At 46.7% G+C, this 15000-nt stretch overlaps 1 protein-coding gene across 28 annotated transcripts in view; it reads right to left on the bottom strand.

Moving 5' to 3' along the window:
• The window catches only part of ARMC9 (armadillo repeat containing 9), a 181889-nt gene that overhangs the window by 116219 nt on the left and 50670 nt on the right, over nucleotides 1-15000 (bottom strand). For all 28 annotated transcript variants that reach the window (XM_063712517.1, XM_063712519.1, XM_054548730.2 and 25 more), the window contains 3 exon segments: nucleotides 7970-8004; nucleotides 5491-5602; nucleotides 2180-2272 (listed from right to left, as the gene is read on the bottom strand). In XM_063712517.1, coding sequence (XP_063568587.1) covers nucleotides 2180-2272; nucleotides 5491-5602; nucleotides 7970-8004 — 240 coding nt within the window.

Genomic DNA, 15000 nt, shown 5'->3' with positions numbered 1-15000 from the left:
TCGCAGTGAGCCAAGATCGTGCCACTGCACTCCAGCCTGGGCGACTAGAGTGAAACCCCATCTCAAAATAAATAAATGAATAAATAAATAAATAAATAAACCATAGCTGGGCACAGTGGCTCACGCCTGTAAATCCAGCACTTTGGGAGGCTGAGGTGGGTGGATCACCTGAGGTCAGGAGTTTGAGACTAGCCTGGCCAACACAGTGAAATCCCGTCTCTACTAAAAATAAAAAAATTAGCTGGGTGTGGTGGCGGGCACCTGTAATCCCAGCTACTTGGGAGGCTGAGGCAGGAGAATTGCTTGAACCCAGGAGGTGGAGGTTGCAGTGAGCTGAGATTGCGCCACTGCACTCCAGCCTGGGTGACAAGAGAGACCCCATCTCAAAAAATATATATAAGTAAACCATAGCAATTACATATAATGACTTGAGGAAGAAATTACTCTCTTCAATGGCTATAGAGGTCACTGCCTTTTTGACAAAAACCACAGATGACAAAACCCAGCACACCTTTCATCAGAGGACACATTATCATTTTATACATAATCAAGAAAGAAAAAAAAACTGCCAATTAAACTATAAAATGCCATTGACTGTCAGATACACCCTAATAGCTAAGATGTTAAAATGGAGGGAAAAAGTGTATCTTCGACTCAATGAAATAATGTTAGAAATAATCAGTACTGACTTTACTCTTTGAGTTTGGAAGTTATAACAACACATTATTCAGCTGCTTCATGCCTTGTAGGCTGGATTCAATGCCATTATAAATCCAAACAGGAAAAAAAAGCAAGAAAATAAGTCAAGAATATGAGAGACTATTTTCCCCCAAACTTAACTCATTCATGAGAACATTAAGACTACATTCACAGAGTAAATTGGCAACTCAAAACTCAAAATTGTACTGCCTGTATGCACAACAGATGAATGTGTAACTCACTTTCCCAGGGTCTGTTGCTATGGTTTGAATGTCCCCACCAAAACTCGTATCGACATTTAATTGCCAATGTAGTAGTACAGGGAGATGGGACCTTTAGGAGGATACTAGGCATTAATGGATTAATGCCATTATTGCCAGAGTGGGTTAGTTATTGTATGAGTAGGCTCCTGATAAAAAGACATCTTCGACCCCCATTCTCTGACTTGCATGCTCATTTCTGCCTTCTGCCTTTTGCTTTGGGATGACTCTTGCCAGATGCTGGCGCCATGCTCTTGGACTTCCTAGACTCCAGAACTATGAGCACAATACCCTTGGATTGTTTATAAATTACCCTATCTGTGGTATTGTTATAGCAGCAGGAAATGGCCTAAGACAGCTGTTTAATCAGTGAGTGTTCAGAGCATTTGATACTCCACTCAGTGCACACGTTGTGAAGTTTAACAATAGCTTTATATTTTTACAGCACTCTGGATAAAAATTCAACTGAAATAATAAAATGTAGTACCCGCTTAACATGTGCCAAATTCAAAATCCTGATCCTCCTCGTGTCCAGTGAAGTTTGGTGCAGATACAGGCAGGAGGGGCAACAACAGAAGAGAAAGACCACATAGTGACTACTTGGTGCCAGGCCTGGGGCTAAGGACTTCCCACACCTGACTGTATGTAATCATCCCAACAACCTCCCGAGGCAGGCGCGGCTCCTTGCCCAGATGAGGAGGTGCCTGAGACTGAGTAACTTGCTTACGGTGACCTGGCTAATGAGTGGTAGAGCAGAGGTTTGAAAGCCAGTTTATTTTACCCCAAATCTCATACTTTCCCCACAGGATCAGTAGACCTATAAGTTCCAAAACTATATGTAAGTACTGTGTTAAAGATATTTTTAGTCAGGTCCAGATGTAAACAACCTGAATTTGCTTACCTACCTTGTCCCTCCGAAGTCATACTCAGTTTTCAGGACTCCTGGTAAGTAGTGAGGTGAGGTAAAGAGCAGGGAATTTGAGAAAAGGAAAAACGGCAGAAAAGAGCTCCAGAGATGATGAATCAGGCAGTTCTAACTTGTTTAGAACTCTTCACTAGAAGCAAAAAGTAAGCCAATGCCCAGGACCTCATGAGCTCAAGGCTGACATACAGTTACGAAGCTGAAAATGTGCAGAGAAATCATAAGCTTCCCCCATCTGCTAAGATCATTCCCTAGAATTGAAGGCCCTGGCTGGGATCTGGCCCCACCTCTTACCAACCTGGTTGTGGCTATAACAGTCCAAGAGGTCATTGCTGATGTAGGCTTGCAGAACGGTCTCCCTCTGCTCTCCAGGATGGGATGTGGTCAAGCGCTGGAGCAAAGAAAAACAAAAGTAGTGAGACCTAAGTCTTACCATGGAGAAAAGTTTCTCATAGCAGGTGTGTTTTAAATGGCAGTATCAGTACCTACACATTTAACCAAACAAAATAAGTAATATCCAGCTTGGGGAGTGGTGGTAAGTTAACCAGCCAACCAAAATGAGAACCTATGATGCGGGCCGGGCTCGGTGGCTCACGCCTGTAATCCCAGCACTTTGGGAGGCCGAGGCGGGTGGATCAAGACCATCCTGGCTAACACAGTGAAACCCTGTCTCTACTAAAAATAAAAAAATACTAAAAATACAAAAAAATTAGCCGGGCGTGGTGGCAGGCGCCTGTAGTCCCAGCTACTTGGGAGGCTGACACAGGAGAATGGCGTGAACCCAGGAGTCGGAGGTTGCAGTGAGCCGAGATCGCGCCACTGCCCTCCAGCCTGGGCGACAGAGCGAGACTGGGTCTCAAAACAAAAACAAACAAACAAAAAGAACCTATGATGTCCTTCCTAATGGGTGACACAGGGAGCCAACTTATACATGTGAACTCTCCAGAGAAGTGAGGCAGCACAATGCTCAGACTGTAAGTGTGCAGATAGGGAAGAGCTCATTCATGCCCAGAGAAGCATTTCTTGTATAAAGGGGCTCAGGAGCTGGCCCCTGCAGGATGGGCAGCCTATTAACCAGCACAGGGGAGCGTGAGCACGGTGGGGCATAGGGAAGTGAGGTCTAGCTCAGGGAAGTACAATACAGGGCATGGTACAGTGGGCTCAGTGGGAGGGGCCCAGGGCTGACTGTAGAGCACTCTGAATGCATGCCCTGCCAACAAATTCACTCTCTCCTATCCTATTGGGAATGACAGAGTGATACAGTGCATGTGCGTGTGTGTGCATGTGTACGTGCATGCATGCATGAATGTAGAGGTAGCTGGCTAGAATTCTGTAGATTTTAGAAAGCCGTAAGTCTGTCATGTTGCTACAAGTAAAAATTTACGCAATGTCCACAGGGCTAGAAGAAAACTTTCGTGTGGAGAGCATGTATAATGGGTGTGTGCGTGTGCACATCGGTGTGTACAGGTGTGAGGTGGGATATGAAAAAGCACGTAACAGAGTGAGCAAATATCCTTGCTTTTTCAGGAAAATCCTACTAGATAAAAATCCTGAGGCTGCAAGCCCTGCTTCTAGCCAAAGAGAAGCTAGATGTGCAAGGAATATGCTAGTTCTCAGCGTGGGCAAGAGCGCAGGCCAGAGCATCAGACGCCCTGGGCTGGAAGGAGAGCCGGGGAGGCCTCCAGAGTAGGCACTGCCAACAGATGTGATGACCATGGCCAGGGTGTGCCTGGAATGTCACACTGGGGTGCTGCTACCCTTCCGTTGAGTTCACTGAGGTTGAAGCAGGGGCAAGAAGCCGGGTGGGGGCACTGAAGGGGGACACAGACAAAAACATTAGAAACCTGTTCACTTTTCCTGGTTGTTCTGTGAAGATGTCACTCTCTCAGCAAAGGAATACCCTGTCTCGGCAAGAGGCTCAGGAGTAGCACGGACTGAGAGGAAGAGCAGCGTCAGTAAACCAAGAGCCGCATAAAAGATGAGTTTGAGAGCTTGAGCAGAGAGAGGCAAATGGCCAGGGAGGAAAGGCCGCCGTGGATGACTCATGCTGCCCCACCCACTCTAGTCCTGACCCAAACAAAACCAGAGCAGACATCACTGCTTGTCCACAGGACTCTTCCTGTGGATCCTGGATACGTCGTCCGAGTCCTCGAGATGTACTTCAGGCAGCACTACCATAGAAGCATGTGAGTGAGAACTGTTTCTCTCCACAGATGGGAAATTGCTAAGGATCCTGATGCCAAGATACCTTGAAATTCGGGGGTCCATGAAGGTGTCTGATGCTAATGAATTAGAATGGACTGTTCAGTTAAAGAACTGCTGGCTCAACCAGTGTTGGCTTGAGTCAGCAGTTCTCAGTGTGGTCCAGGGAACCCTAAGAGGTCCCCCAAATCCTTTAGCAGGTCTGCAAGGTTACAATTTTCATAATACTAAGATGTGACAATGCCTTTTTTATGATCAATCTCTGGGAGGCTATATGAAGTGTGACACTGACAATCAAACACAAAGCAGATATGAGAATCCAGCTGTCTTCCATCAAGCCAGACATTAAAGACAACTGCAGAACAATGCTGCTCTTCTCACAATTTTATTGTTGTTTGGAAAGTAGTATTTGTCACAAAAAATGTTATTTATGTTAACATGTCATTTATTATTGCTCATTTTAAATGAATTAATAAACATATATTTCAAATCTTCAGGGTTTTGCTTTTTTTTTTGAGATGGGGTCTCGCTCTGTTACCGAGGCTGGAGTGCAGTGGTGTGATCTTGGCTCACTGCAACCTCTGCCTCCCAGGTTCAAGCAATTCTCCTGCCTCAGTCTCCTGAGTAGCTGGGACTACAGGCGCCTGCCACCAGGCCTGGCTAATTTTTTGTATTTTTAGTAGAGACAGGGTTTTGCCATGTTGGCCAGGATGGTCTTGAACTCCTGACCTCAGGTGATCCACCTGCCTCGGCCTCCCAGCGTGCTGGGATTACAGGCGTGAGCCACCATGCCCAGCCAAATCCTCTCAGTTTTAATTTCAAATGCTGTAAATATTAGTAGGTAAAATTCACATAAATGAAAGCTCTCTGAGGTCCTCAGTAATTTTTGAGAGTGGAAAGGGGTCTGACACTAAAAAGCTTGAGAACCAATTGCTGACTTCAACTGCACTCAATCTGAAGACTAGGCAGAAAAGTAACGATGGGGACCAGGACACTTCCCTTAGGCCTTGTGAACAGGAGTTCTTTCCTTGGTGCCTGTCCAGGGTTGCTGCATGGCAGTGCCTGAATACAGAACCTCTGTGGGACTGTGGGTAACCCTGACTCCACGCACTCACACAAGCAGAGTGGGGCTCATCGCCAGGAAAGGGCTACACGCAGGTGCAGTCTCTTGGGCCTTGAAATTCATTTATCTAACTCATTACATCACAATTGCCATAATATAGGAGTTTCTAAAAGGAGGCCCAGGCTATCTTCACAAGTGGCTTTTGACTTCCGTTCTTGGTGTCAGCAGACAGTGGGGAAGAAAGATTTCTGGAAGATGGGTTAAAAGATACAAGCGAGGTAGCCAGCCAAGAAAACCAGCACTGGTTTGGTTTTGTTTTCTAACTTTAAGACAAAGGTACCTACCCAGCGCAGAGCCTGCAACAAGAAGGCTTTCAAGCGGTCACTCCCCAAAATCAAATCCTTCTTCAGTTTCTCATAATCCAAGGAGGGCAGTAACGGGACATCCTTCAATTTCCTACTCAGCAACACAAGTTCAAAGAGAAAGAAAAGGGCAAAAGGGCATGTTTATTACACCTCCTGCGCATCATGACACCCGGGCTAGAGCCTGCTGTTCCCCTGGGCTCCCAGCATGACCTCCTGGCTTCCACTTGGAGGGCGGGCTGGGTTCTAGGCTCCTACCTCAGCTTCAACCAGCTCAGCTCTGTCTGTTCTGCCGGATGGACTTAGGTTCTGTTTAACATTTTTCCTAAAACAAGGAGTCTTTGCCTGAACAGATTTAGAAACCCCTACATTCACCTTCAGCCAGACCTCCCTAGGATAGGGAAGAAATCACCTTGAGGGCATCATGACTTTCCACTGAAGTTCTGTTTAGAATTCTGGACATAGTTCAAAGACAATTAGCATCAGCAGGCCCCAAGAGTTCTACCTAAACACCTCAAGCCACTGTTCCTCTCAAGCCTGAGTTACTGGACCGGGGGAATATGAACAGTCAGGAAACAAATGTGAAGAGTAAGTAGTCGGGGGCTGGGCGTGGTGGCTCATGCCTGTAATCCCAGCACTTTGGGAGGCTTAGGCGGGTGGATCACCTAAGGTCAGGAGTTTGAGACCAGCCTGGCCAACATGGTGAAACCCCGTCTCTACTAAAAACACAAAATTAGCCTGGCATAGTGACACACGCCTGTAGTCCCAGCTACTCAGGAGGCTGAGACAGGAGAATCGCTTGAACCCAGGAGGTGGAGGCTGCAGTGAGCCGAGATCGCACCACTCCAGCCTAGGCAAGACACAGCAAGACTCCGTCTCAAAGAAAAGAAAAAAAGAGTAATTAGGTGGGTGGCTTAGCCCTCCGAGGAGGCAGAAGGCGTGGTCAGGAAGCAGCATGGGAACATAGGAGATGGGTTGTAGGACAATTTGCAGACCCTCCTCAGGGAGACTCCAGAGACCTCTGGGGACCAGGTTTCAGTGAGAAGAGACCTCGGATTTGAGATCCACACAGCTCAGACTGCCCTGCCACCCACCTTCGGTCAGCCACAAACAAACGGAATCACCTCCGCTTCCTTGTCGCTAAAACATGTGTCTTCACGTTTTGTTTTATTGTTATTTTATTGTAGAAAAGGAGACCAGAGGGCATGGGAAAACTGGTGAAACTAAATGAGGTTTGCAGTCTAGTTCACAGTACTGTATCAATGACAGTTTCCTCATTTTGGTGTAATACTACAGTATTACACCAAATACTAAGTGTTGTATACGTATTAACTAATTTTGATCCTCACAACAATCCTATAATAGAATTACTATGATTCTCCTCATTTTGTAAGTAAGGAAACTGAGGCACAGAGAAATTAAACAAGTAATCCCCGGTCACAGGGAGGGTAGCAGGGGTGGGCTTTCAACCCTAGCAGTCTGTGCAGTGATACTGCTGCCAAAGTGGTAGGAGAGAATAAAGCGTGGGGTCAAGGCCAGACTCAGGCAGGGCTGAGGGAGGAGGAATGCTGTGGGCATCTCAGGTGTGTGAGGAATCACACAGCACCCCTGTCTTCCCCTCCTCTCCTGCAAAGCTGGCTCAGAGGGTCCCAGAAGCCACCCTGGTCCTCATGCCCAAGTCAAAGGTTCTCAACTCCCTTGCCACCACAGCATCAGACACTCCCAAGGGGGACAGCCCAACTCATCAGGACAGGAGTGCTCAGGCATACACAGGGCTGCCCATGGCCCTGATCACAGTGTGAACCAGCAGACAACATAAATTCAGACAGTGCAACACTCTGTGGATTGCACTATGATAGTAGATTAAATTCATTTCTACACAATACCATATGAACAATTTAATAGTTTTTTTTGTTTGAGGCTTCCTTACCAAAAGAATAGAATTAACAATATAAGATGGCTGGGCACGGTGGCTCACGCCTATATTCCCAGCACTATGGGAGGCCAAAGGGGGTGGATCACTTGCAGTTGGGTGTTCAAGACCAGCCTGACCAACATGGAGAAAACCCGTCTCTATTAAAAATACAAAATTAGCCGGGCGTGGTGGCGTATGCCTGTAATTGGGAGGCTGAGGCAGGACAATCGCTTGAACCCGGGAGTCGGAGGTTCTGGTGAGCTGAGATGATTGCGCCATTGTACTCCAGCCTGGGCAACAAGAGCGAAACTCTGTCTCAGAAAAAAAAAAAAAAAAAAAAAAAAAAACCACACAGGCAATAAAAAATAATTCTAGTTTAACAACATTACTTATAAGTACTCATATTTCCTCTAATATTCACATGTAGCTCTAGCTCAAAGGCATTCCTCTAACCTAGGCTGCTGAGTGTTTATTAAATACACTTTGAATTCCCGTTTTACACATTGCTGTTCTCCTTAATAAAAATTCCTAAGAGCAGTTACTTACACGGGTGCCAAGGAGGCTCGTAACATAGTGGATGCCTGGGGGAAGAGGACAGAAGAAAACAGATGGTGTTAAACACTGATAGCAATGCACGGATCCCAAATCACCCTAATAGCATGGAATCAACAGATGTGCAAGTTAGGTTTTTTTTGTTTTTGTTTTTCTTTTTTTTGAGATGGAGTCTTGCTCTGTCGCCCAGGCTGGAGTGCAGTGGCGCAATCCTGGCTCACTGCAACCTCCGCCTACCGGGTTCACGCCATTCTCCTGCCTCAGCCTCCCGAGTAGCTGGGATTACAGGCGCCCGCCACCACGCCTGGCTAATTTTGTTTTGTATTTTTAGTAGAAACGGGGTTTCACCGTGTTAGCCAGGATGGTCTCGATCTCCTGACCTTGTGATCCGCCCGCCTCAGCCTCCCAAAGTGCTGGGATTACAGGCGTGAGCCACCGCACCCGGCCCAGATGTGCAAAGTTTTAATCCACCAGGATTCACCAACCAAAGTCACATATGATGTAAAAATCAACCCAAACTAAAGTTACACACCACTGATCCAGCTCACAGCCTACGCAGCCCTGGTTTGATGTTACACCACTCCAAGCAAAACTCTAGAGGCTGCTCTGCCTATGGAGTAACCATTCTTTGATTCCTTTATTTTCTTTAGAAAAAAAACAAAAACAACCAAACAAAAAAAAATCCTCTATAGAAAACGATGGGTTCTCCCTGACCAAACTCCCAGGGGCATTTCAAGCTGCCTAGTTAAATACATTGTGAAGAACAAAAGCAATATGAATCATTATATTATTCTAGCTTTTTTCTTTATTAAGATTTTCTCTTCAAGTATAAAAATGCGTACTTTGTACCAAGTCAAACATTCTACATGGGTTTAAAAAACATTAACAACCCCTCTTCCACCCGACTCTCTTTTAATCCTGATCTTGTCTATAGGCAAAATCATCACGTACTTTATGGAGATTCTTGCCCCATTTGTGTGTGTGTTTCTTTTTGCCACTGCAGGCAGTGCTGTATTAAGTATGTACTAAAATACATCTGAGAAACATATAAGCAGATACAGTGTGTAGTGCTTGTTTGAACTGACTCAAACCAACTGTAAAAAGATATTTTGAGAAAATAAGGGAAATCTGAATATGGAATGGACTGGTATTAGATACTAAGGAATTAGTGTTAACTGTATTTGGCATTGTGGCTATGTGTTTGTATATTAAAGCCTCTGATCAGTTAGAAATGTATATTGAATGATTTACAGGTGACATGACATGTTTGGAATTGGCTTTTAAAGAACTCCAGGGTGGGGGCAGGGAATAAGTAGAGGAGAAGAAAGCAAGCAAGATTAGTGAAATGCCATTTATTGCTGAAGCTGGGTGATGGGCACTTGGGGATCCATTTTATGATTCTCCCCTGTGTGCATGAAATTACAGAAGCCTTGTTAAAAATCGTTATTTGTCAGTTAATGATACTTAAATTTTTTTTCAATTTTTTTTTTTTTACAGATAGTGTCTCACTATATTGCCGAGACTGGTCTTGAACTCCTGGGCTCAAGCAATCCTCCTGCCTCAGCCTCCAGAGTAGCTGGGATTATGGGTGTGCGCCACCATGCTTGTACTTACTGATACTTTGTTTTGTGAGCTAAGCTAGACTTCCAAAATCTAGATTAAAGGGTATGTGATTTTCAATTCTGATAAACATTGCCAGACACCCCCGCACTGAAGGAGAGCTTTCCTTTTTCGTTATCAGCACTGGAGCCTATCGCTCTAAAACTTCCATCAATTCGAAGGGTAGAAAACAGTTTACTTTCTTAAACTTTAGTGATATTGGCCATTATTTTTCATAGACATTACTTGCTTTTTGACTTTGCCTTCATGCCTTATGTGATACCAGATTGTTTTCATGGATTTCAGTCTTGCTTAAGAAGGTCTACCCTACCTCAAGGTGATACACACATTCTCTCAATTCTTCTAACATTTTCATAGCTTTATTTTTTATGTTTAGAGATTTCATCCTTCTGGAATTCATGCTACTGTATTTTCCTCTGTGGTGTGAGTGAGACACGCAACTTTGTTTTCTTGTTCCCCAAGAGCCAGTTGTGCTGCGTCATGTAAGTCCTACCCAGGCCATCCAATATCACCTCAAAATGCTTCCATCAGTAAGTCTTGCTTCCTCCCTATCTTTTTCTTCACCTCCTTTTTGTTCTTCCTTTTTAAATTAGAATGTGAACACTAAGGTGGAAGGAACATCATCTTCAGGCCCCAGAGCTCCCTACAGCCTGACACCAGCCGCTTTACACACTTCCTAGCCCTGACAGCATCTGACTCCATGACCCATGAAATAAACCACCCCTTTCCTACCTCTGTTGTCTGCTAGGTATACATCTATCCTTAGGTTTGTTTCTGGACTCTGCAGCCCCCTGCTACTCAAAGTGTGCTCCTCAGACAAGCGCATCATCCAGTTCTCATTGGAAATGCAGAATTTTGGGTCCCATCCCAGACCTCCTGAACCAGAACCTGCACTTCAGCCAGGTCCCCAGCAGACATGCCTACACAATAAACTTGGAGAAGCCCAACTCTGGTCCATAACATTTTTTTTTTCTTTTTTTTGAGACACAGTCTTGCTCTGTCACCCAGGCTGGAGTACAGTGGCACAACCTCAGCTCACTGCAACCTCCGCCTACTGGGTTCAACTTAGCCAAACCGTGCCCAGCCAAACACCACTTTTAAATGGCTCAAATCAGCCAGGCACAGTGGCCCCGGCCTGTAAACCCAGCACTTTGGGAGGCCGAGGCAGGCAAATCACTTGAGGTCAGGAGTTCAAGACCAGCCTGGCCAACATGGTGACACTCCATCTCTACTAAAAATACAAAAAATTAGCTGGGCATGGTGGCGCACACCTGTAGTCCCAGCTATTCAGGAGGCTGAGGCAGGAGAATCGCTTGAACCCAGGAGACTGAGGTTGTACTGAGCTGTGATCACACCACTGCACTGCAGCCTGGGTGACAGAGCAAGACTCCGTCTCAAAAAACAAAAACAAAAACAAAACAAACAAAAAAAATGAAAATAAAAACTAAAATTAAAAAACTGGCTTAGACCATGCATGTATGTTTTTATACTTTTTAACCCTTGATTGTTTTAATAAAGAAATTACCTATTCCTGTTGTTGGCTTAAATAGTGAGTTTAGAAAATAAGTTTGAAATGTCATCTAAATTATTCATCTAGCTGGGAATAGCCATTCACGCCTGTACTCCCAACACTTTGGGAGGCTGGGGCAGGAGGATCACTTGAGCCCAGGAGTTTGAGACCAGCCAGAGCAACATGATGAAACCCTATCTCTACCCAAAAAAAAAAAAAAAATTAGGGGGTCGTGATGGTGCGTGCCTGTGGTCCCAGCTACTCAGGAGGCTGAGGTGGGAGGATTGCTTGAGCCTGGGAGGTTGAGGCTGCAGTGAGCTAAGATCACGCCATTGCACTCCAGCCTGGGCAACAGAGTGAGACCCTGTATCAAAAAAGAGAAAAAATTATTCACCTAACACATTACAGAGACCAAGAAGCTAAGATAACAAGTCAGATGGATCAAGTAAGGACATGGCCATACTAAAATATTAGCATGGCCGGGAGTGGTGGCTCAGGCCTGTAATCCCAGTACTTTGGGAGGCCGAGGTGGGTGGATCACTTGAGGTCAGGAGTTCGAGACCAGCCTGACCAACATGGTGAAACCCCGTCTCCACTAAAAATACAAAAATTAGCTGGGCATGGTGGCGGGCGCCTGTAATCCCAGCTACTTGGGATGCTGCGGAAGGAGAATTGCTTGAATCAGTGAGGCGGAGGTTGCAGTGAGCCGAGATCGTGCCATTGCATTCCAGCCTAGGTGACAAGAGCAAAGCTCTGTCTCAAAAATAAATAAAATATTAGCATAACATATAAAGAAAAATACTTGATAATTAGTGATATTGGCTGGTTATTTCCACAAATGAAATTTATCAACATTCTCCTTTTTCCGTAGCCAAAAAATGTTTTCTACCTTTTAAAACACTCTTTTGCTAAACTCTCTATCATTCTATTTGCCCTGTGAAGAAATTAGTTGAAAAGCAGTAATAATTGGCCCTTTCATGAGTACAGCCAGTCTGACAAACATTATTAAAACTTTAGTATCTAATAAAATAAACAAAGCTGGAGACGGCTGTAGGAGTGGCTCAGCATGCTCTCAATGAGAGAAGGCCAGCCAGGCAACACAGTGAGACTCATCTCAACAAAAAGTAAAAATCAGCCAGGTGTGGTGGTGCACACCTGCAGTCCCAGCTACTTGGAAGGCTGAGGTGGAAGGATCACCTGAGCCCAGGAGGTTGAGGCTGCAGTGAGCTATGATTGTGCCACTGTGGTGCAGCCTTGGTGACAGGGCAAGACCCTGTCTCAAAAAAAAAAAAAAAAAAAAAAGGGAGAGAAGGCTGCAGTATTTCATGCATTTGGCAAGCAAAGCATACCTACTGACTGTCCCCATCAGCCAGGTCTCTGCTAGGCGCTAGCGATACGCAGTGAAGAAAGCAAATGCCCTTCTCAGAGCGCTCACAATCCAATGAGGAGATAAATGACCGAATAACTCCCCACGCCTCAGTTTCCTCATCTGCATAATGGTGGCACCAGCAGTACCTACCTCACAGGATTGTTAAGGAATTAAATTAGTTAAGAGTGGCCAGACTGGGTGCAGTGGCTCACACCTGTAATCCCAGCACTTTGGGAGGCTGAGGTGGTGAATCACAAGGTCAGGTGTTTGAGACTAGCCTGGCGAATATGATGACACCCCATCTCTACTAAAAATACAAAAATTAGCCGGGCGTGGTGGCGGGCACCTGTAGTCCCAGGTACTCGGGAGGCCGAGGCAGGAGAATCGCTTGAATCTGGGAGGCGGAGGTTGCAGTGAGCCAAGATCGCACCACTGCACTGCAGCCTGGGTGACAGCCAGACTCCATCTCAAAAAAAAAGAAAAAGAAAAAGAAAAGAAAAAAATGGCCTCTTCACTCTCTGCATCCCCCAAACTATCATGTCCTACTGATTCTATCCCACAGCTGCTACCTTCTCTCCAATCCCTGTGCCAGGGGCTTCATTCAGGACTTCTTCTCTCCTCTGAACTACCATGTCAGCTTAATAAGGATGTACTCACTGACATTTAGTGAGGGCTCATTAGTCACCAGGCATGCCATTGTAGGAATTCTACACATATTAACTCATTTCACGCACTGCCATTTCCACTTTCAGATCAGCAAACACAGGGACTGAGCAACGTCCCCTAGAACAAGAATCTAATCAGGTAGTCGGGTCCCAAAGTCCACATTTGCTCTGCCCACTCCCCTGCCTCAGGTCTCTCCTCCAGCCCTCCTTCCTCCTCCAGCCCTCCTTCCTCTTCCAGCCCTCCTTCCTCCTCCAGCCCTCCTTCCTCCTCCAGCCCTCCTTCCTCCTCCAGCCCTCCTTCCTCCTCCAGCCCTCCTCCCACACTCAACACAGGGGTCTTTGTAAAAATCGCATCTGCTCAGCCTCAACCCAGGCCCCCGCAAGGCTCTAGTCACCAGCTCCTCTCCCTGGCAGCCCCTCGCCCCCTTCGGCCTCCTTCACCCCCATCCTCCAAGATAGCTCCGATCTTCCCTGGCCTTCCGTGCTCTCAGGGACCATTTCCAGCATCACCGTCTACCCTCCCCTCTGGGAGCATGGGCCGGCACTGATTTTCCTCAGCATCCCCTGCGTTCTCTGCAGCATGCGTGGCAGCATTTTCCACACTGTGCACTAGCCATGTTTCCTTTCCCTCTAGTGCTTCTCAGCTGGGAGTGGTTTTGCCCATAGGGGATATGTGGCAATGTCTGGAGACATTTTGGGTTGTTAATAGCGGGAGTAGCACTACTAGCATCTAATGGAGGACGGCCAAGAACGCTGCTAACCAACCTACAGTGCAACAGACAGCCCTACCACAAAGACATCAACAATCGCAAGCCCCAAACCATCCAGCACAGTCAGAATCACCAATCGCCAGTCAGAAAAATTTCCCTCACTGAGCTAACAATGGGTTCTGAACACAGGGTGGACTCCACCTGCTACGGAGGCTCTGACTCCAGCCCACTCCAGCCCAAGTGAGTGTTGTCTGACTTCTAGGATTTCAGGCTGAGAGCTCAGGGAAAGGCCTGGCAGGACTGCGGCATCAGAAAAAGGACTGCGCTCCCAATCACAGTGGTGTGCTCCCAATCACAGTGGACCTGCGAATGTACGTGGTGGTCTCCCTCCCATGGAGGTGTGCACGGGTGGGCGATGGTCTCCCTCCCGTGGAGATGTGCACGGGTGGCCGGTGGTCTCCCTCCCGTGGAGGTGTGCACGGGTGGGTTGTATTCTCCCATCTGAAGAAGGCTGGGTCAAATGCAGGCGCAACCCTTTTTAGGACGCAGGTGAAGAACAGTGGAACAACTAATGTAGTAACCCATCAATTATTAACTGAGCACTTGCCCCGTGCCAGGCTCCCTTCTAGGTTCTCTGGAACCTTTGGGTAGGAAAAATAAGTGCCTACCTAAGCCAAGCTGAAACAGCTGCATTTCTGCCCCCATCCATCCCTTCTCAGCCATAGGAAGACCTGGGGCCTGCCTCCCAGAGCAGCTGCTCTCCCTGGCTGGTGTCATGATGTGGGGAGGTGGGCAGTGGGGACCACACCAAGCCTGGGACAGCTCTTGGTGACTAGCAGGATGGGGACTTTCTAAGACAAACCAGCAGGAGGTGTCAGGTAAGGAAAGTGTTCCTGGGTCTGATCTAACTGGAGACTGACTGGATTCAGCAAGGGTAACAGTTCTTCCGTGGGACTTCTCGGAAGTCTCCTGTGTGCTGCTGTCCTGGGAATCTCACTGTACGGCAGTTCACAAGCTTATTGACTCCCAGGCTGTTTGGCTGTGGGGCAGGGAAATCCTGCGGGATGGGCATTTGTGGGCATAGGCTTTGGAAAGATGGGGCAGGGGTGTGTGGGCCAGTGAGGCGCAGAAAGTAAGTGTGGGGGCTAGAC

Source organism: Pongo abelii, chromosome 11, assembly GCF_028885655.2.
Source record: "Pongo abelii isolate AG06213 chromosome 11, NHGRI_mPonAbe1-v2.0_pri, whole genome shotgun sequence".
Classification (NCBI taxonomy): domain Eukaryota; kingdom Metazoa; phylum Chordata; class Mammalia; order Primates; family Hominidae; genus Pongo; species Pongo abelii.
Note: the sequence above shows the minus strand (reverse complement) of the source record. Positions and strands in the feature narration are given on the sequence as shown.